General features: G+C 44.6%; 1 protein-coding gene across 25 annotated transcripts in view; it reads right to left on the bottom strand.

Moving 5' to 3' along the window:
• MAMLD1 (mastermind like domain containing 1) overlaps window positions 1-23,561 on the bottom strand; it is a 127,678-nt gene that overhangs the window by 729 nt on the left and 103,388 nt on the right. For 10 of the 25 annotated variants that reach the window (XM_083486276.1, XM_083486294.1, XM_083486300.1 and 7 more), the window contains 4 exons: window positions 16,011-16,154; window positions 12,993-13,061; window positions 11,957-12,038; window positions 8,430-11,002 (listed from right to left, as the gene is read on the bottom strand). In XM_083486276.1, the coding sequence (XP_083342402.1) occupies window positions 9,948-11,002; window positions 11,957-12,038; window positions 12,993-13,061; window positions 16,011-16,154 (1,350 nt within the window). In that variant the 3' untranslated portion in view covers window positions 8,430-9,947. Of the gene's footprint in view, window positions 1-8,429; window positions 11,003-11,956; window positions 12,039-12,992; window positions 13,062-16,010; window positions 16,155-23,561 lie in introns of those variants that run through there. The other 15 variants (XM_083486288.1, XM_083486298.1, XM_083486278.1 and 12 more) reach the window with 4 other exon arrangements.

Here is a 23,561-nt window from a genome sequence, read left to right as displayed (position 1 = left end):
GTTTCAGGTTAAGTATGGACCTCCGAAATGAATTAAGTACTTAACCTGAGGTACCACTGTAAAAGATAGTTCCTTAAAACAATAAAACAGGCTAATGTCTTTTTGAGCTCTGTTACTTCTCTTTTTGTCTATTTCCCTTCCATAGAGCTTTGCATACACACACTGCCATTTGCAAAAAGAAAAAAAAGGACTGCCCTGCTCACTCCGCACACCCCCCCCCCATCCACGCTTCCTTTTTCAGACTCATGTTTGTGTGCTGACCTCAATTCCTCAGCAGTGGCTCCGTCCTATTTAAAGCCCACTTCCCCACCTTGTCCTTTTACAGCACAGATTGCTGGCTGAATCCATATCTCCGTAGCTGAGCAAGGCATTACCTTGCAGTAAAATGAGGCAGCAGCCCGAGGCCTAGGCAGGACAAGTGAAAGAAATTGCCAGCGAGAAGCACAAACTCAAATCAGCAGTAAAGTGCATCAGACCTGCCACACATGCTGTCAAAAATAAGAGAATAATTTCTCTCCCTCTCTCACAGTGCCAGAAATTGGAGCCACACACTGAAGCTGTGTACGGTGCCCCCAATTTGATTGCTACACTCACTATGGCAAATATTCCACCAAGTGTGACGAGCTCTAGTCTCAGCCTTGGAGGTGGAGGAGGCAGGGTGTACTGTATCTCCTCTCAAGGATGGGCCCGGAGAGGGGGTGGCTATGGAGAGTCACCCTAGAAGTCCTCCTTTTGAGAATCAAGAGGTGGACTTTGCGCTTTCAAATTTCAGCGGTGCTCTGTGCAATGCCAACAATTTGGTAGCCCCCGCCCACCTCTTGCCTTCCATTCTAAGTCATTGGGTGGAGCTACACACGGGGGATGGAGGGACGGGGACTACGACGCTATAAATAACTCAGAAATTAAATTGTTATAACAAAAAGAAAAAAAACCGCTATGGAAAATTGTGTAGAAATTTGTTTTTACTCTCTGGTGCCATCTGGTGTTGGATTTTTAAAGCACGTTCAAAACAGTGTTTCCTTACTAACGTCCATTGCTGAGGTGCCCTCTGCAGCACCCTCTTGCCTCGACACCCAGTATGGGTTAACCAGATGTGATCCCCTAAACCTACCTCTGCTAGAAGAGCCTCAGAAGGGCAGCTCAAGGAATGACCTGCTGCCTCCCTAGACCCAGCTCCAGATGCTTGGAGTTGGGGAGGTGAGGGCGGATCATCCCTGGCCAGTGCCAGGGCAGGAATAAAACTTCATTCACAGAAAGAGGGTCACAGCCGAGAGGTGTCTTGAACCCAGGTCTGCCTTGTCTGACCCTTTGCTACACCACACCAGCTCTATTTATTGCATACCCCTTTCTGGCTTGTGGGTCCCTCTCCCCTTTCATATGCTACAGTTCCCTTGTACGAACCTGTGTGAAAGTTTTTTTCAAATTGAGACTGAACTTCTGCACTCCTATGCAGCTGTATTGAACATGAAACTAATGGGTGTCACCAAAATGTTACTTTATCTTAAGATGTCAAAACGACTCAGTAGCCTGGTTCGGACATCACACCAAGCCAAACCAAGCCATGGCTTAGCACAAAGGTGGGGTCCAGCAGAGGCGGTTTTGGGGCAGTGCAACCAGTTCTGCTTCACTGGCCACCAACACTAGAGGGTGCCACAGGACTTGGCAACTATAACATAGTGAATTGAGCAGGATGGAAGGTGGGAGGCAGATGTGTGTGCCAAATTTTGGCCTCACAAAGTGTGTCGCTGAAATTTGAAATACCAAAGTCTGTCGCTAGGACCAGGAGAGGATATTGCAGCTGCTTTGCTCTTCCCCAACCATTTTGCTGCTGCCCAAAGCCATGGCTTTGCTTAGTTTAGTATGGCATCCGAATCTGGGTTCATGGTTTAAGTCTCCCCAAACCCTGAGCTGTAACCATGGTTTGCCCTGTAGGTTACAGCTTGTGGTTTGTCTGACTAAACCACAAGGTTTGAACAACAAACTCAGCCAAGCAAAGCCATGGTTTAGCTAAGCTCAGCAGTAGAACTGCCAGGAAGAAGCAAAACTCTGCTCCAGGAGCCTGCACATTCACACGGAGCAAAATCATGGCTCAGGAGGGCATGCAAACAAGGCCAGTGACTCTGCATAGCCACCTAAGGCATAGCCACCATCTAGTAATTCTCTCCTTTTCCTCTTCCTCTTCCTCTTCCTCTTCCTCTTCCTCTATGTATTCACAGTACAGCTGCATTGGAAAGCCCAATGAGTTGTGTTCAGCATTTATCATTTTTTTCTGGTAAATGTCCACTGTATTTTTTAATTTTAATTTTTGCATTAAGGAACATACTACTACAACAATTTATTACTTGTAGTAGTGGTAATAATAATTTTGTTTCCTCCGTCACTCTGGGCAGCTTCCAACAAAACATAAAAACACAGCGAGGCCTCAGACATTAAAAACTTCCTGATACAAGGCTGCCTTCAGATGTCTTCCGAAAGTTGTGTTGTTGTTTATTTGTTTGACATCTGACAGGAGGGCGTTCCACAGGGCGTGTGCCACTGCCGAGAAGGCCCTCTGCCTGGTTCCTGGTTAGCTCACTTCTCGCAGCAAGGGAACCACCAGAAGGCCCTTGGCGCTGGACCTCAGTGTTCGGGATGAACAATGGGGGTGGAGATGCTCCTTCAGGTATACAGACCTGAGGCTGTTTGCAGCTTTAAAGGTCAGCACCTACACTTTGAATTGTGCTCGGAAATGTACTGGGAGCCAATATAGATCTTTTAGGACAGGTGTTATATGGTTCTGGCAGCCACTCCCAGTCACTAGCCTAGCTGCCACATTTCCAAGTCACCTTCAAAGGTAGCCCCACGTAAAGCGCATTGCAGATGATCACACTGACCAGATGCTTGGAAGCTGTGGCTGGATGGTTTTGTGGGAGCTGAATGAAACTAAATCCTTCGAAGACAGAGGTCCTATGGGTGGGTCAGGATGGTATGGGGATGAGGGATCAACTCCCTTGTCTTGCGGGGGCCCAATTAGTGCCATTGCCTTCCGTTAAGAGTTTGGGTGTAATCCTTGACGCCTCCTTTTCCACGGAGGCGCAGGTTACAGCAACAGCCAAGGTGACATTTTTCCACCTTCGCCGCATCAAGCAGTTGGTCCCTTACCTTTCCCACCCCAATCTGGCCACAGTGATCCATGCGACGGTCACCTCCATGCTTGACTACTGTAATTCGCTCTACGCGGGGCTGCCCTTGAATCTGTCCCAGAAACTCCAGCGGGTGAAGAATGCTGCAGCGAGGCTCCTCACGGGGTCTCTGCCATGGGAGCATATTCACCCAGTGCTTTTCAAGCTGCACTGGCTCCCGGTAGAGTACAGGGTCAGATTTAAGGTGCTGCTTTTGACCTTTAAAGCCCTTCACGGCCTAGGACCCTCGTACCTACGGGACCGCCTCTCCCGGTATGCCCCACGGAGAGCCTCAAGGTCCATAAATAGCAACACCCTTGTGGTACCGGGCCCTAAGGAAGTTAGATTGGCTTAAACCAGAGCCAGGGCCTTTTCAACTCTGGCTCCGGTCTGGTGGAACGCTCTGCCTCATGAGACCAGGGCCCTGCAGGATCTGATTTCTTTCTGCAGGGCCTGTAAGACAGAGTTGTCCCGCCTGGCCTTTGGCTTGGAGTCAATTTGATTCCTTCCCCCTCTTTCTTTTTTCCTTCCTCCTCCTATGATGAGGCTGCATTTTAATGTTTTAATGTTGTATTTTAATCTTGTTTTTTAAGTTGTATTCAATCAACTTGTTTTTATTATTGGTTGTTAGCTGCCCTGAGCCCAGCCTTGGCTGGGGAGGGCGGGGTATAAATAAAATTTGTTTATTTATTTATTTATTAGTAGTAGTAATCCAAGAGGGAGATAACTGGAGTATGTACCATTCCGGTGAAACATGACACAGGTAGGGGGTCTCAGCCAGCCTACCAGATGGAGCTGGTAGACACAGAATTAACCTGCACTGCCATGAATAGCTGTGAGTCCAAAATGACCCCATTGTCTGTGCATCTGGTACTTCAGGAACAGGGAGTCCCCCACACCTGCCTGCCCCCCGTCCCCCAGAAACAGTACTTCTGTCTTGCCGAGGTCATAGGGTGCTGTCTTATTGAGCCAGAACACCAGTCCATGTAATTCAAGAGAGGTGGCCAGAAGATAGCTTTCTGAGTAATTTGCAGTAGATCATTGGCAAGCGGATTCTGACTCCCAACTGCCTTTAACACTACCAACTTTCCACACCTAAATTAGGTGGCTGAAATGAAGAAAACTGACCAGGTGTGGATTTCTGTGTGAATGGACTGTGAACTTGGTTCAGTTCTAGTGCTGCTAACAAATCCCTAGTCTGAAACGAACACTGTATTAATTTTAATGAATGCCTTTTGCAGATGGCTCTGGGCTCTGGTTGGGAATCTTGCATGCAGTTCTGGTGAGTGGGGATGACACCAATGGGTTGCACCTAAGTCCAGCTCAAGAGTAGACTCATTGTAGTTAATGGCTATGATTAAATTAATGGGTCTCCTGTGAGTAGGCCTTAGTTGGATGCCACCTAAAGTAAATCAGGCAAGCCTGTGGTCTGCACAGCGCCTGGTGTACAATTACCTAGAGAGTCCAGGGATTTAACTGAGGTTTTTCTGCACTGCAAAACCACTGAGCTACAGCCCCTGTTTTCTGCATTGCCGCATAGGCGACATAATTTTTTATTTTATGAATGTGTGTTGTGTTTCTTCAATGGGGGAAAAAAACTTACAAACAATAGAGTAAAACAATTAAAAATGCTCACTAAAGTGTTACAGTTAAAAGAAGAGTCCTGCACTGAAGGAGAACACCAAATACTCAGCTCTAAACTTCTTTAATCCCTGTGACCAATGAATATTTTCCAGAAACCTGGTGTATTCCCCTAGGCTAGTGGAATAGGATTCTCCAGTCAATTAGCAAAGCTCTGGGCAGTTGCCTCTGAGAATTATCCGTTTTTTTACTGTACTTACATCCATCCTTTATTCCCCGCAGCTCTTTAGGGAATAATTCTCGATGGGGGGAGGGTGGAATTACATGATTTCTTTTCATTTGTATTTTAATGTGTTTTATTATTCCAAAGTGACCTCTCTTTGGGGTTTGGCAGATCAGAGTACTTACAGTAATCTTCTGAGGACTTCCTCATTACCAACCACCATTTGCACTCAGAGCAATGGAAGGAATTAAAAAGCTCATCTAGCAAATGAGCAGGGATGCCTGCACATATTAGCATGGAGCCAGGTAGCTCTTCAGAAACCCTGCGCCCCAAGAACCAGCTTTCAGTTTGGAAAAGAAGCACATTTCTAGCCATAAAATATTGTGGATAGTGTGTGTGTGTGTGTGTGTGTGTGTGTGTGTGTGTGTGTGTAGACCAGCTGAAGCTTTTCAGAAGCCAGTGCAACTTCGAGCGATCGGACGTTTAGCTTTTGTCTGGTGCTTCTAGCTGGTCCCTTGTTTCTGCAGATGTCAGTCCCCATGCCTTCCACTCAGTTGGTGCAGAGGTGCAGGTTCAGGCAGAGTCACCAAGGCAGTAATGGAAGACAATCATGCATGCATGCAATCAATCTGCTCCTAACTCCAAGTGCATGGGCCCAGATGCAATGGGTGCAACACCATACCCTCCAAGTGTCCCAATTTTCCAGGTACAGTCCCAGAATTACGAAAGCCACCCCAACTTCTGATTTCATCCCGGAATGTCCCTATTTCCCCCACCATGCCACCAGTACTGAGCTTGAGGATGAGCCGGCATTTGTCCTGAGCAGTGGCAGCAATGGCTGCTGCACGGCTGCTCTATGACGGCTGCTGCCAGCATCCTCCCTTGGGCAGCTAGTAGCGGCTGCAGGAGAGCAGGCAAGGCTGCCACCACCAAGGCCCAGCCCCACGGTGATGTGCCAGCTTGGAGGGACAGGTAGACGGCAGGGCCATGTTGGATGGGGGGAAAGGGGGAGCATAGTGCAAAAAGTATTTATTTTTATTTATTTTTTATGCTTTGTGCATTTGTGTCTAATATCGCCCCTTTCTAAAATTTATTTATTGGTGTGTGTTTTTCTTTTTTGTAAATCTACTGAATGATAAAATAAAATAGGGATTAAGGGTTGTTTTTTCAGAACAGTTGTGGCCGTGCATGCTTGGTCCCGTTGGTAGCAGTCTCCCTTCTTCTGATAGGAAATGCTCTGAGGGGGACACACTGAAAAACTGGGGTTCAAGGAGCGTCAGTTGGAGGTGGGGAATGAGAAATGCCATCTGAGGAATGTCGGAGGATATGCAAGGTGGTGTAGGAGGCAACTAAACGATCCTTGTGGCTTCTTGTTTGCATTTATTACTGGGAAGGGGGATTGTAGCCCTCCAGATGTTATTGGACTCCACCCCCCCACCCCCAAGTCAGCATGGCCAGCTTCCCGCATCCCTGCATTAGTGGGAGGTGCTGGGTGGCCAGACCCACACACATCAAGAATCCCTGTATAAAAGGGGGCAGGGGCAGAAAGTGGGGAAGGGAAAAGCATGGGGAGAGTGGTAGTGCTGGAGTGTGGAGCAGAAAGCACCCACAGCATGTGAGGAGACCTGAGCCAAAGCAGCAACACCTTCCTCTGAGGCCCTTGCCATGCTATCTCAAGAGAATCCCCACTCACAAGCTCATCCTCCCTCCTCTCATGGAACAGAAGCCAAGATTATGGCAAGCACACCACGATGACGTACTGACAGGGCCGGCCCACCCATGAGGAAAAGTGAGGCAACTGCCTCAGGTGGCAGGATCTGTGGGGGCAGCAGACCCAGCTTCCAAGGAAGGCATGGCTGCCATACACTCTATAAAGGTTGGAGCTGCTGCCTCTCGGCAGTGCCCCCCATGCTGCCTCTTCAGCGGCTTCTTGGTGAATAGGAGGTGCTGCTGCTCTCTGCCTACCCTTAGGGAGGAAATGGCAGGGGTTGCCCTATGGGGTGTCTGCACCCGCCCACCATGAGTCAATGGCCATTGATTCCCACTTCAACCATTGACCCCTTCTTCCATGATGCCATTTTGTGGCCTGCTTCAGGAGCCATGAAGTCTTGGGCCGGCCCTGAGTACTGACAATGTGTAAGATTACAGCAAGTACCTTACCTGCCTCATGGGGCCGTTGTGAGGATAACATGAGGAAGCGGGAAAACACCTTGAGGGACATTGGAGTGGAAATATAATAAACAAATAATGAAAATAAATTAAAATGCCCCATTTTCCTACAAGTGCCTCTGTGGGCCCAGGAGTAGAGCAGTGACGTACCTCTAGGTATATGCTTAGGGGGCTCCCCTTTCCTGTGGCCGCATTTCACACTGAGTAAATACCAGTATAACTGAGAAGAGAGCTTTCTTTTGCGGGAGGCCATGCTGACATAGGGGTGGCAACTTGAATAAAATATTCGGGGGCGGATGGACATAATCCCCACTCTGCATAATCGATCTTATACACAGCACACACACATTCCATTTGAATGGCAATGCCCATCAACTTCTGCTGGGCGGCCCCCTCAAATATTTTGGAGGGGGCCTAGGAGATGGTTCTTATGCCTACAATTAATGTAGGCTGCCTACAATCAATGGGAGAGGTGGTGAATGAAGATCTGGGGGGGGGGGGGAGAGGTGAGAAGTTTGTGAGCTTTAGTGCCAAAAATTTGGTTAGGAAATATGAGCTTTAGAAATAAAGCGCATGCATTTCGCTTAGTAATAAGAAATCTCTATATTTAATAATACAGGGTTGTTGTTGTTTTTAGATTTTACAGTTGCTTGTAATGGCAACTGGTGATTAATAAATATTTATTATATATTGGATTACATTCTTGACGTCCCTAAAACCTTGGGGTTGAGGTTGATGGCAGGTTTATAAGCTCATCAAGGAGGCCAACAAGGTTTGGGAAATCCTGGTCTCCCCTGACAGACAGCAGATCCCAGAGAGAGAAATATCTGCCTCATCATCTGCTGCCTGATTCTTTTGGAGCCTTCTAGATGCAGAACATGTGCTCTGCCACTGGGATATGGCCCTTCCCCATAAACTGGTGGGTTCCTGCCAGCACTGTGCTATTGTGGCAGAAACCAATGGTGTCACTACAGTGGTAGATGTTGCAGGGCCACAACGGGAAACCCTGCAGATCAGGCACCAATTCCCTGCTTCGTGTACCAGGGCTTCCAAAAATGTTAAGGCAGAACTACTACAGTCTCTCTGTCCTGCAGGTCTCAAAACCTTTTTCTAGCAACAGGGATTCAGTTTCCCCAAAAGAGTTGCAAGCCTTGTGACCTTGCCCCTTTCCAAAAATAGTAAATGCCTGCAAGTTGCCTAGTATTCATTCCAGTTGCAAGCATTACTATTCTTACTTAAAATGCTGTTTTCTACAAAAACAAAAGCAAAAAGAATAAATGAAAACATGCAGTGACTGCAATTTTTCCCTGGCAGTTTATTATGGTATGAAGGAAAAAAGAACATTTTGGTGTGCTTGAAGTGGACATTGTCATACAAATGGATGCTGATGCGGCCATTAAAATCGGATTACACAAAGTATGAACATTGTTGAAGAAAGCTTACAGTAGAACGGAATTCTTTTATAAACAGACTCTTAAATATACATTTAACAGGAAAAACATCAAAAGTTAAGCTATTAGCGTTTATAGACATTTTATCTGGGAGGTGAGAAATGGAAAGGGGGGGGCAGGAAGGACAGTCTCATCAAAAACAGAGAAGAAGATACGAAAGTTGTTTAGAACTAGGAACAGATAGCCTGCAAACTGCAAACTATACACTGCAAACTGCAACTATACACTGCTGAGGTGCGCAAGCCAGAAAGTGTTTCTAATTGCTGAAAGGCGACATTCATGCTTTCAGGCTTGCATGCGCTTCTGACACAGATAATTTTCTACAAAAGCACTTGGTATTTGTCACAGTCTTTCAGATCAACCACCTTCTTACCCTGTGGACCAGTTCACACATGCGCTTACATCACTGCTTGCTTACTCATCACCTGGTGACTTGTAGCTGATGCAAGCGGCAAATATTATATCTTGAGGTGATTCTGATGCTCAGCCTGTGGCTCGTCTGTATGGGCAACTCATGGTTTGGTGCTGTACTCATTCAGCACAAACACTGATTGTGTGGAACAGACCTGGGTCAACCACGGCCATAGAAAGAGCAAAAGAACAGTGTACAGGTTGTTGGCACCTTCAGTCCAGCAAAAGAGCTTGCCACAATGAGCTCCTTTATTAAGCAATTTACTTGGATGAATTCCTGGGCCTGGTAGGGATTGAATTATTGTTGGCCAGATCAAAACTGATTTTTAATTCAGTTGATCTGTCATCTTAAATTTACATGGGCTTGGGAAGGCAAGGAATGTGGCAGTCCTTGCTTCCCGTTGACTCTGTTTTTCTGGACATAAAATATTTGATGCTGTAATACACAGTATTACTGAAACTAACATTTGCATATTTAGAACAAGATGTAACTCAACTCCTCTAATATACCAAAAAATAAGAAAGGAGGGAGGGAGGGAGGGAGGGAGAGAGAGAGAGAGAGAGAGAGAGAGAGAGAGAAATAGAAATGAAAGAGGAAGAGGAAGAGAAAGAAAGAGAGAGAGAGAGAGAGAGAGAGAGAAATAGAAAAAAAGAAAGAGAAAGAGAAAGAGAAAAGGGAGAGAATAGTCTATAGGATATTTACAAAGAGTCCAGCAAAGAAGTATAAATACTTCCATATTTAATGTTTAGGAAAACATAATTTACAAAAAATATTCAACTATATATACAGCGCTATTTGAAAAATCTGGGAGAAAGGTGAAGAGTTAGTTGGGCAAGTTAATTAAGAAGGGGAGGATTTCTATTATTATTATTATTATTGTAAATGCTTTTTTTTCTTTTTTTAGTCCTGCACAGATTATTTACATACCCATCAGCATCATCCCTCAAGACTCACACGTGTCCAGAGCTTTGTTGCCCCAAAATGTCATCTATCATTGTCAAATTATTCAGCCACTCTTCGTCGCTGCTTCCGCTGCCACCGCTATTCTTCATGAGATTATCGATAAAGTCAACATCGCTGCAGTTATCAGGCAGAAGGGCATCGTTTTGCTGGACCATGAAGTCGTACTGGGATTGCATCTCAGAGGCAGGGCTCATTCTGCTGAACGATCCTGACGACTGGCCGGCAGAGCCAGGATAAGTTGGTAGGCCGACTGGGTGTGCAGCACTGAGCTGGCTAAAACTGGTTATGCCTTGCGGCATTGGCTTCATGACATTCATCGCTGCTTGCAAAGGTACTCTTGTCAGATTGGGTCTCAGGTTCTGGTTATTCAGAGGGCCCAAGTTCTGGCCTGATTGTCCCATACTGGCTTTTTGCATCTGTCTGGCATGGACCCCAGGAGCAATCTGATTGGGTGGTGCCACAGACTGGGTAAACGACGGACCAGAGAGATTTGGCCTTGCATTCTGCTTCGAGAAGATGGCATTGCCAGAGAACTGCTGCATACTGGCATCCATCTGGCTTTGATTTGGCATCCTTTGTGACCACATCTGAGGAGAGGTGGAGTAGACGTTAGCCATTCTTGGCATCGTCTGCTGCCTCAAGTGCTGCTGCTGCTGCTGCTGCTGCTGCTGCTGCTGCTGCTGCTGCTGCTGTGAAGTGTGGCTTGATAGGGAACCAGAGGCAAAGCTGGCCAGCACCATGCCAGGCCGAAGGGTAGGGTGGCCGTGAACCGTTTGCATTCCGGAACTCATACCCAGGGGATTTTGGCTTTGCCGCATTGGGAGGCTGAAATCGGCATTAGGTGGGTACATTCCTGGCTGCTTGCTGGGGTTGTGTGCAATCATCACCACTGCCCCAGTATTCTGGTTCACAGGGGCCATCTGAGTGATCCCAGAGCCCAAGGTACTCTGCAACATTCCCTGGGGAGATGACATTAGGCGGTGATTTGGAGAAGGAGTCGGCATGGACTGGGTGCAATCTGCTGACATGGGCTGGGAAACGGCTGCATAGAGGAACAAGCAAGGCATTAAGTTAGGAAGAGTCTGGGCATGAGAGTGGATTCTGCACGCATCATTTCAATTCTTTAAACACAAAATATCATACAAATATAACACACACATCCCAGTGCCACTTTTAACTGTTGCAAAGCTAGTTTCTCTCTCTGCTAAATAGAGTAAAGCTGTTCTGGATTAATGGTTCAAACACCATTTGCCCTGGAGACAAATTAAATGATCAGCAAGATTACAGAGTGCAACTCTTGCTAGGCTTCAGCACTTCAGTTTGCAGGTAAACCTAAAATCTTATGTTTGAATGCTCCTCCATGTAAAAAAATTCCCTGCACATGGAGAACCAGTCTGTCAGGGATTAGCTGGGGCCAAACTAGAACCCTCAGCTCCCAACAAGGTGGAAGGGTAACCTGAACATTCTTCAAACATGTTTTAAAAATCAAACTAATCTGCTGCAGCTCAATTTCCTCTGCTGCGTCTCAATGATTTATTTGTTTATTTATAGAGTTGCTATATTCACATTTCACCAGTGGCGTGTAAAATCTATCCATCCAATTTAGAACCAGTAATTTAAAATTGTGAAGCCTGCATTTCAAATATCTTAACTTTTCCGAATTCCACAGTTCAGCTCTAGTTTGCAAATGCAGGAATTGTGTTATATGAAATTAGCTTTGCTCTGCTGAAGTCCACGTTGCAGAACCTACAGTTCGGAGGCTATCACAACTAGAACTTGACAGCACCTTAGGCATGTAACCCCTTGTATTCCAAAGGACCCTTCTTTTTATTAAGGGTCAGGCTGGCTTATGCAAATCAGAAATGGAAGGCACGCGAGATCTGCAAGCAGGATATTTATGCAAGCAGGATATTAAGAGTTTCCTTGAAATCCCTGAATTAAAACAGCACACACAAAAAGGGTCAAGCTTTCGAGAATATGCTCTCCAACTCCTTACCAGTAAACTGATTCATCAGCTGCCCCACAAAATGACCCCTCTGCTCAGATGATACTCCCATCATGCTGTGTCTCTGCTTTTCCTAGGCGAAAGGGGAAAAAATGTTCACATCAAATACAAGTTCCACTCTTTTGTTGTTGTTGTTGTTGCAATTATATTTTATTAAGTTTCAACATTTTAAACATATACAATCAATAAATGAGTGTTTCTCCCCTTCTGTTGCACCCTGTCATTCTCTTAAACAATCTCATTGGGTTGAGATCCAGGTGAAATGGGAAAGGGCTGCAATAGAAGGGTATTTTTTCCCCATTCCCCCCCCCCACCTCTGTCCTCTCACTCTTTCTCTCTCTGTTTCTCTCTTTCAGAAAAGGATGAATCGCGTATCAGTTTTCTATTCCTTAAGGGCTGTTAGAAAGCACCATGATGCTTTGTATTTTAAATTGAATTATTGGGAACCCCAATGTTGGTGGGAGGCAACACATTATACAGAGATCATGTTCACATACCACTATTGACTGCTACAAAAATGAACCTTTGCAATTAGAATAGTGTGACTAAGTAACAACAATTCCCAGTAATGCATGAACTCAAGGAATTGTGGTTTGTTTGAACTGTGGTTCATCAGTAAAAAATTCTTGTGGATTTACATTTGAACCAGGCATAGAAGTTTGGCTTTTATTAGAATTAATAGGGATTAGGATATTAGTTAAAGTATTTATAGGCTGCCTTTTTGGGCAACACCATCAAAAGGCAATGTGTAACCCCGAGACAAGATACAATTTAACACATGCATTTAAACAGAAATAAAAGCAAATGAACTTTTAAAGCTTTCTAACACATGTCCTAATCTAGCCAGGCAAACACATTTTGGCAGAGTGATTTTGGAACAGGTAACAGAAAGACCGGCTATTGATTTTCTCCCCATATCCAGCAAGGTGGTATGGGAAGGAAAAAGAGAGAGAAACCCATCCAGAAAGTTTGCAGTTCAAAAGATAACCCAATGCAGTTACTCTATGGACATGCAACTGATGTTTACCAGCTGTAGACGACTGGTTGAAAGAGCAGAGACAGGTCTATATACTTTAATACGATGTCTTTGATAGCCCTGGAACAAAAGGTTTGCATTTCAGTTCCTGCATCCAAGTTGAAGAGCTGGTTTAGAGCTCCAGCCCACCCATTAGGCAAGCTGATCACTTTGTTTTAGGTGGCAGTTTGGGATAGATGCTAGACCAGCAGCCCCCCTCAAGTCCTCTGCTGCTGACTGCCCCTCAATGCTATTTTGCTGGCCAGCCAGCCAGCTGACCACTGCCAGCCATTGTCCAGCCCCAAGACCCAGCTGCCTGTACCTTGGAGTCTAGGAGCCCTGCTGCCACTTCGACACTGCAGCAAAGTGTCACTTCTTGAGGGCTGCCCAGTCTGCTTGCCTATGTCTCGGTCCCAGGAAAGGCCCTTCTTTAGAACAAGGCGTTGCAGAAATTTAGTGTGAAGGATTTTAACAGCACCTGCTACTGCCAAAATGATGGCAACATCGGCCCTCTCCAAAGCCTTGCTCCAAGGAAAGAACCATTTGTTGCTGAGAACAAGACATTGGGCAAGATGGCCCAGAATCACGCAGCATGAAGAGGTGATGGGAGAACCAGAAGGCTGCAACTGGTGAATGGGGAGGTGGGGGTGGCAGTGAAATGTGTTGCATTGGCCCTGAATCCCTTTATTAATGAAAGGAAGGGGCTTTGTCCCTTTGCTGAGCAACCTGTTTAAGAATGTAGACAAGGCGGGATCTTAAGGTCTCTCCAGGACTAGGGAAGTTAGAGAGGGGAAACCACCTCAATTAACTATATGTGTGTTTTTCCTCCACACTGTAATCTCATCCAAGAACTGAACATTTGTGAACATAAGTCAGTTTCTAGCTATGAATTGGGATGGGGAGCTGTAAAAATAGGCCCTGGAAGAAAGAAATGTGGGCAGTGGTTTGTAATTTCCATGGATTTCAAGTGGGCAGGTGGTAGTTTATAATAACACAAATGATATAAATTAATAAATGGAAGTGTGCTTACTTGGAATAACTTCAAATCAGAACTGGTCTTTTCTGGTCAAATAAACTGGTCACCTTTAGCACAAGTTTGTGCTTGATAAACAGACACACAAGAATTGCACGTAATTTTGCCCTGAATATTATTAGACAGATCCCCAATAAGTTGTTTCATTGCCTTCCCTCTGAGACCACTGAGTACTGAGACCACCAGCTGTCTTCAATAACCATCTAGGAACAATCTATTTTGGTTATAATATACAGATGGAAGAGTGGGAACATATGAGGACAAAAGGGTTAAAATACACACTGTGTTATGATTTAAAAGAGAATTTTCATGTAAAGATGTACCATTGGTATCTAAGTCCTGAGAAGTTATTTAGAATGTATAAAAATGTTCCAACTGTTTGCTGGAAGTGTCAAAAACACGAGGGGACATTTTATTGTGCAAAAAAGCTAAAAACTATTGGATACAAATAGACACATTGATACAGAAGATTCTGAAGCTTAATGTTCAACTCAAACCAGAACTCTTCCTGCTGGGACTAATGGATATACAGTCATACCTCATGTAACGTCCGCTTCATGTTACGTTCTTTCAGGTTACGTCCCACGGCGACCGGGAAGTACTGGAAAGGGTTACTTCTAAGTTTCGCCGCTCGTGCATGCGCAGAAGTACAAAATGACATCACGCGCATGCGCAGAAGCGGCGAATCGCAACCCGCGCGTGTGCAGAAGCGCCGCTGCGGGTTGCACTCTTTTCATGTTGCGAACAGGCCTCCGGAACGGATCCCGTTTGCAACCAGAGGTACCACTATACAACAAGAAAAAGAGTATGCAAGATTATTGCAATACATGAACACAGCGGCAAGATTCTTATACACACAAAGCTGGAAGGACCTACTATGGAAGAATGGTTATTGAAACTAATGGATTTTGCTGAGATAGCAAAGTTGACAAGTTTAATTAGAGAAAAATCGTTGTTGACATTTATTAACGATTGGAAACCCCTTATGGGCTTTTTGCGCAAAAAGGAGAATGAGCTTGTGATATCTGGGTTTGAAGACTGACATAAGGTTGGTTTATGGAAATCAGAAGAGTTAGATACTGTTATGGAGCAAGTTAAGTCTATAAAGCCGATAGATGGAGAGTCAGAAATCTTTTTCTTTTCTTTTCTTTTCTTCTAAGTTTTTATGTTTAAAACGTTTGGTATTTGATTCTAACTTTTGCATATCGCTTTTTCTTTGTTTCTCTTTTCAAGCTTTAATAAAAATAGCTTTTGTAACAAGTGAAAAGAAAAAGGAAGAAGTCTGTCTCTTCTTTTCTAACCTCACTAGATATTTTAATATGACAGCCCCCTCCACAAACCCACAAAGATTACATACAGCCTCTTATGAACTTAACTTGTGCCTCCCCGTGTCCTGATTGAACACATCCATGCATTTGATCACTGCTGCCTCCTTCTCCTCCTCTGTTCTGTCCAAGAGGGAGAGGCTTTTCAAACCATCAAGCTTTCCTACCTGCCTTGCTCCAAATCGTCTGGGACCCCTAGAAGACTGCTTAAGTATTTACTCTTGCTGTCTTTTAATTTTCTTTGTTTTTTGGTGGGGAGTACGCTTTGCCCTTTCGGTAGGAACAGAAATGTATCTTGATTTTTTTAAAATACCTTTGGGAATTTAAGATTTTGTTTTGATTTTTTTTTATCATTTGCATTATTTGTATTTGCATTGGTGCAGTTGTTCTTTGTGAGCCATCTTGGGGGTGATAAGTTATTGGGAGCCAGTTAGACTTCAAACACCAGTACTGCTTGCCGAAGAAAGGAGGGCTGGTGATCAAGTGTGAGGAAAGATGGCTCCTATTGCAAGACTTCAATCAAGTACCACAACTGCTGAACTAACCCTAGGGATAACAGCATTGCAATTTAAGTTCCATCACTCTGCCGTGGTAATCTAAAGAAGTCTCGTCACTTGAAATAACAGCCCTATCAGCAGTCATCTGGCTTCCCAGAGAAACTAAGAGACCAACCTGTAGCTGCTGCTGCTGCTGCCGTCTCATTATCTGCTGCTTCAGTAGATGGTTCCTTATGTTACAGCCATTCACCAAGGCTGAGGCTGGGACTGCAGGTGGGATCTCTAGTGGCTCCTGAAGTCTAGCAATGATTTGAGATCTCTTTAAAAAAGGGGGAAATATTGTTACTCTTTTAACCAGGACAAATACTAAAAGGGCATTTAGACCACCTGTCCAAACTTTCCAGATAAGACCGATGGAGTGGCTCTCAGTTCCAAAATCACACCAAAGCCCAGCTGTGCACCAACCATAGTTTAAAACCAAAACCATGGTCTGAGCTTCCAATCAACCATGGTTTAGAGATTACCGTATTTTTCGCTCCATAAGGCACACCTACTTTGGGGGGGGGGTTCAAGAAAAAAAATATTATTTAAAGAGAGTGCTGAGCAGAGCCTGTATACATCCCAGGCTCTGCTCAGCGCTCTCTTTCATGAGCCGCATGGAGCATGTGTGCGGCGCTTGCAGTCACTGACGGGCTGCCCTGCTCCCTCCTCGGGGAAAAGCCCTCGAGAGCCACACACTCCGCGCAGCTCTTTAAAGGGAGCGCGGCTCTTGGGGGCTTTTGCGGGAGGTGGGGGAAGTGAGAGAGCCAAAGTTCTCCCATCTCTAGGTACAGGAACCTCTAGAGGAAGAACCACCCATCATAAATATGATTTGTCTATTCAGAAGTCACCCCAACCCATATTTAAGCTTCCGAAATAATGAGGTATCTGAATTGTGCAACCAAGTTCCAGTTCCTCTCTACGGGGCAAGTAAGAACTGTTGTGCATCTAAGCAAAATAAGGACAATGTGCCATACTGGCTTGTCAACAATCACTCGCCCAATCCTCTGCATCCAGGCACATGAGCTTTTGCAAACTGAGGAAAAGCCACTTGAAGTCTGGCTTCACCCCCTTTTGGGCAATTACCGTAAACCAGGAATCTTTCTAATGTTTGTAAGGCCAAATAGCATCCAAATTACCAGAAGCATTCTCTCTCTCTCACTCTCTATAAGACAGAGAAAAAGAAACAACTGTCCCCAATATATTCATGTTTGTCCATACCAGGTGATTGTGAATTTCTGTAAAGAAGGACAAGAGGGCCATTGTGGAAAGCTGAATGGGTTGGGCCAATTAAATTTTATTTTATTTACATCCCACCAAGGCTGCATGCACATAATAAGAACAGTTAAAATGCACCCTAAAACTACACACCACCACAGAAAAATACAAGAACTAGCCTAAACCTAGTCCATAAAAAAGGCCCGGTGGGATAAAAGAGTTTTCACTCCACATCTGAAGACCAGTGGAAGTGAGGATCTCCGAGGAATGCAAATTCCACAATTGTGGAGCCACAGTTAAGAAGGCCCTGTCCCTAGGATATACCAATTTGACTTTCATCAACAAGAGGGCCTCCAAGATAAATGCAAATGCCAAGGAAATTGCTATGAGAACACGAACCATATTTTTTGCTCTATACCAGACCACAAGACGCACCTAGTTTTTGGAGGAGGAAAACAAGAAAAAAATATTCTGAATCTCAGAAGCCAGAACAGCAAGAGGGATAGCTGTGCAGCCTGCATTCGCTCCATAAGATGCACACACATTTCCCTTTACTTTTTAGGAGGGAAAAAGTGAGTCTTATAGAGCAAAAAATACGGTAAGTCTTCAAATAGTCTGGACCAAACCAGTTCACCACAAAATCAGTGTAACAGATGCTGGCCACATTAATCCTATCAGTTTCCTGGCAGATAAATTTTCATCCAATTAAATTTTAAGTATTATTATTATTATTATTATTATTATTATTATTATTATTATTATTATCAGCATCACCATCATCTAAATTTGTATACTACCCTTCATCTGAAGATCACAGGGTGGTTTACAACATAAAAATAAAAAGGGAGAACACAAAATACATTTTTAAAACCCCCAATAATGGCCCTCCCACAAACACATTTAAAATGCCACATAGTGTAAATCAGCCCAAGTCCTGCTCTTAATGAGCTGTGAAATAAAGCCTTCGAAAAGGGAGGGCTAGATGAGGTAATAACCACAGGTATCCAAAGCATATAAGTCAACCTTAAGGTAGGATATAATGTGTCTGATCTGTGTTGAATTACTGGAACCAGGAATTGGTATTTTGGCCCAGATAGGAACAGCCTGTAGGAGGAGATATTTTTAAAGCATGCATTTATTTGATCCCATGTTTATACTCAATTATCCACTGGCCATTTTCAGGCTGTACTGTTGTAATGCTATCTTTGTGGGAATGCCTTTAAAGATGCTTTTAAAACCTTCAACCATGGTATCTTTCTGGAGCAGCTATCTGAGTTAAGGGTGGGTAGCACTGGTTTCTGGTGGTTCCAGTCGTACTGGGACAGTCGTTTCCAGAGGGTTATGCTTGGGGAGTGCTCTTCAGCACCAATTAAAGTGCTGGTTTTAACATACAGGGACGTAAACAGCTCAGGACCGCAATACCTCAAGGACCTCCTCTCCCCATATGAACCAGCCCAGACCCTGTAATCTTCCTCTGAGGCCCTTCTTTGTGTACGTCTTCCACAAGAGGTCCAGAGAGGAGAACAGGATAACTTTTCTTTGGTGGCTCCCCATTTGTGGAATGCCTTCGTGGCACATTTTTAGGTGCCAAGCAAAAATAAGACTTTATTTCACAGCTCATTAAGAGCTTAATAAAATGCCATCTCCTGTAATCTGAAACCCAAAGATGAGCTATATATCTGACTACATTCTGTTAGTCTGGAGTGCAGAACGTTTTGAGGTACTCAAAGCAACGTCAGGCAGGATGCCAGAGTTAGCTAACTTTACAGCTTGTTTGAATGGCAGGGAAACACAGGGAAAAGTAATTTACTATTGCAAGAACCTTGCATCACTTTGGCCAGGGCTCTTCAGTGTTCTCCTACAAATCCCTCATCTAAGAGGAAGGAGGAAGCACCTCTGGATCATACATGGTGTTAGAAACTGAGATATGAAAGCTAGGAGCTAAATGGCACCTTACACCTAGGTTACGGGAACAACAACGGAATGTCTAGGTGCACTGTTTTAGAACAAGAATACAAAGCTGAAAATGAATGATCTGCAGCTGAAATATTATGTTCATTTTTCACATGGTCTATTCCTTCCCCTGCCCACCCCCCTAATATTCTTAAGAGGGTCTCTTCGCCAGTCTTCAGAGTGTAGCTGGAAGAGGGGAGGCAGAAAAAGGTCCTCCTTTCCTTCCACTCTGCAGTTTTACTCTCAAATCTTAGGGGCAGTACTGTGCCCAGAGCTAAGAAACTGTTTGGGCTAATGAAATTTCCTGTCACAAAATGCACCTAGAATAATGGGAGTTTCGAACACTGACAATACAGTCCATAGTGGGTGAGCTGAAGAGTTTGTGCTGCTCTGTTTCTTAAGCCTTTCACAGAAAGCAACAGCACTGGCCTGATTTGCACCACCTGGGGCCCTCATTAAGAATTAACACAAGGCTGGATCCCTTAGATGGCAGTCTTGGGCATCTGCAGAACAGCCCAAGAACAGCAAAGGGGCCCACTGTCCCAACAACACCATCATTCTGGATTGCAGGGGCATCCATAAAAGTTGGGAGGCAGAATGAGAGAGTTCTCGGTTTGCACACCCTGATTCCTCCAGATTAAAAGGGGAGCCACTGAAGTTGTTCGACTCAAGGTCTTACATATCCTGGAACTAGCTGTATTTGGGTGGGGGGAAGGCAGTGGTGAGGGGTGAGAGTGGTTCTCTAGAAACCATTCACCATCAGTGATGAGGAGGGCAGAGACCTAAACCAAAATCTCATAGGGGATACTTGGAAAAGAAGAATCAAAACACACAGAATAGCCCAACGAGGTAGGAAATTATACTGTCTGCTCCTTCATCGCCATCTGCCTCGTAATCTGCTTCAGCCTCCAGTACTATTTTACATTATTGATGACATTTTGTTATTACTGGCAAAGAAGGATATGTACATTATACAGCTAGCATGCTCAAAACTGGGCCACATTTCCTTTGTTTGCCAAGTGGAAACCTGCATCCTTTGTTTGAGTGTCCGTGTTATCAGAAGATAAGGAACCAAGAAATGCGTAGCTGCCTTTTGACATCTGACAGTTAGGATCATGCTAGAATGAAGAAAACAGGAAGTCAGCACGGAAACCTTGGATTGTGTTGTTGGAGAGCAAAGCAGAAAAGGGATTTTGGGGGGTGGGGGGGAAGAGAGATGTGGGTGGGTGGGCGGGGCTGGCTGCATCAGGCAAAGAAAGAAACACCACTTTGGTAATAACATCCATGAAGAAAAGAAAAGGCCCCCAAAGGAGATCACTTACTTTTATGGTGCATGTTTGCCGTACTTGTTGCCTATACAAAGTCCACAATTGCTAGAATACAATCACTTGCGATACAGTTTCCTAGAAGATGCAAACCTCTACCTCACACTGCACTTTGATAGCATCAGTGAACATGATACTGGTGAACATTTTGCTCCCTTAACTATCTGGTTTCCCGTTTCACACCCTCTCCCCTCTGACCTGCACAGAAAAAATCAGGGCCAGCTCCAGAGAGCAAAAAGGCTAGAAATTTGCAGCGAAAGTGCACCACGGTCCCACAAGTGCTACCATTCTCACTTATGGAGCACTCCGGAAGTTGGAGGCAGTTTTGGAGAGTTCTTGGTCAGCACATCTGACCTCTTACAGGTTACTAGGGCGCCCTGAAGGTGCCTGGTCTGAATCCTAAAGCCAGCACTGATGCAATAAACAAGGATTACTCTCTAGGAGAAAAACGTACAGAGGCTGCAAGCCCACCTCCCCTTTCCAAATCAGATGATAGTCTGTAGCTCAGTTTTGAACAAATGTAGGCTGCCTGCAGGGGAAGATCTGAAGTAGCAAGGATTCAATTTGCTTGCCCTACACTTGAAAGGCACTCAAAGCTCTCATGCCTATTTCCTCCCAATCTGTCTGGCTGTGTATGCGCTGAAGCAAACAGGTTTATCACTGGGATGATCAACAGAGCCTTTTGCTGAGGGCAACTGCATTAAATAAGCCCATTGTGGAGGGCTGTTCTTGCTGGCAGAACTCCCACCTCATTTCTGACTCAATTTCATTCAGAACACAAGAATAATGTCCCCCCACCCTCCCTGTATAAGTAGGGGAAAGTAAGCATTCAAGCTAAGCGCTAATTATGGCTTTAATTATATAAAGGTGCTCTGTACATGCTCCACTGCAATAAAGGCAATTGGATTCATTTCTCTGCAAGGTTGTGCGAAGAGTTGCAAAGCTTTGGAGTGAAGTTTGATACAGAAAATGTAATTAGCTTCTGAGGGGGAAAACGTATTGTTTTTGTACGCTGCAACAAACACAACAATAGAGGAAATGACAATTGGCAATCAGCACCCTGCAAAATTACATTAAACAACAACAAGGAAAGTTCCTTATTTTCACCGCTAGTGGGAACTACAGCATTCCCTTCTGCTAAGACAAAAAAAAAAGGGCATGCAAGTATAACAGCTAAGAATAGCTCACCGCACATGATCAAGACGACATTGCTATCTGCATCAAAGGTTAATGAACCTATTCCCCTCCCCCCTCTCATCATTTAGAAAGGAACTCATTTGCCTTCTCATTCAGAGGCTAAGTCAAACAAGATGATGCATAATGCAAAATAAGAGGGCTGTTTGACCAATTAAACAATCACCTGCCTTTTAGCAGATTATACAGTTAATCATGTAAAGTTAAACCTATCAACCAAAACCTCATTATAGGTACAATTGTAATTTACAACTGTATTAACAACAAAACACCACGCTTTCTTAGAGAAGCGATTCTTCATCTTCCCCTTGGCATTCCCCAATGCAGGAGCACACCAGATCCAATATACAGCTGCAAACAAAGAAGTTCCTTTGTAATCAGTGGTGCTACAAGTTTTATTTTCTCTTGTGGATCAAAATTAGTTACCTAATCAACTGCCACCATATTTGATTAATCTTCCAAATAAAAGCTTTCAGCCCTATTGCGCAAACAATTACACTGAAATCACAGGAAAATGATATACTGGGAAGATTTTCAAAAACAACAACTTGGTGGGGCCAGGTCAACTCAGGACAGTTAGATCAGTTCAGGATAGCACCCATGTTTTGGGAAGTTTAGGGTTCTTGTTGTCTTGCCTTTCTCTCCTTCCTGTGCTACATAAACTTTTCCTCCCTCCCTCCCTCCCTCCCTCCCTCCTCTCATAAATAAGTTTTAAGGGCATCACATTAGAAGAACCGTTAATTAAAAGCAAACTATTTTTAGAAAGTCTGAGTTCGTAAACAAGTTGGGACAGCCACTTTCCAATGCAAAAATATGTTTCTGGCAGATTTCGAGGACCAGGAGAGGGCTCTTCACTGTTACTGGCATCAGCAAGCAACAGGTCAGTAACAGGCACTTCAGAAATAACCCACTTTGTGCCCTGTGTGATAGAAAATAATTAGCCCCAGGTCTTCAAAACAGGAGTCTTAATATTGGCTTGGGAGCATCCTTTAAGCTGCCTTGGGAAGATCCTTCTGGACCCAAAGATGGGACAGAAATCAAAATACAATTAAAGGTTTGTGGGCCACTCTTCTCTCTTAGAAGTGAAATTCTAAGAGAGGGAGGGAGCCCCGCGGGAGCTGCCTAAATAACTCTGCATCCAGAGAGAGCACCAGACCACACACACATTACCAAAACTGGACACCTGCCACAAATGTGTACAAGTTGGTGTTTAGCAGATGCAACAGAGGGCTCCATAAGCTGATAACATGGTGGTCCTTTTAAGAAGACCGGCAGAAGCAAAAGTAACCTTCCCAGGCCTATCAGCATTTATAAAGCCTCGTCAGGTGGCTGGTCACTGTTGTTGAAAGAGTTCTGGAGGTGCAGACCCAACACTGCCAGGAAGTAACCTGCTTTGTTACTCTGGCTCCAGGTTACTGCCAGTGCTTCAGCTTTTAGGCAACTTAAGCTCCGGCCCCTCCTGGTGTCCTGTGAATATTCAGTTAATCAAAGCAAGGCAGGCTCATGCTATTGCTGACTTACACATGGCATTAAATGTTGAGCTGTCTGCATGCTGCATTCTACTTTACCTGTGGCGCAATGGGTCAGTGTGTCTGGCTGTTCACCAGAAGGCTGGTGGTTCAAGCCCACCCAGGGACAACTGTGGCAGGGATTCCTGAATTGGGGTGTGGGTGTGTACCAGATGAACTTTGGGTTCCCTTCCAATTCTACAATTCCGTGTAGCACTACACTGGCTTTTGACCCTTGAGATGTATATTTCTAGGACCCACCTTATTTCTGTGACTGCAAGTTGTTTTTAAACCGCAAGTTGTGTTTTAATTGTTGCAGCCCATCCAGGGGCCTTATTAATTGCCCACCCTTCACCTTAAGGTCCCAGGGTGGGTTGCCAGCAGGGTTATTTATATCTTATAAATGGCACTTCATCCAGAAAATGGTTTTTAGGGTAGTATACAAAGAAATTTAAAAATAACACCCCCCCCTCCAAAAAACAACAACAC

Source organism: Podarcis liolepis, assembly GCF_965112155.1.
Source record: "Podarcis liolepis genome assembly, chromosome: Z".
NCBI lineage: Eukaryota > Metazoa > Chordata > Lepidosauria > Squamata > Lacertidae > Podarcis > Podarcis liolepis.
This window is presented reverse-complemented; position numbering and strand designations above follow the sequence as displayed.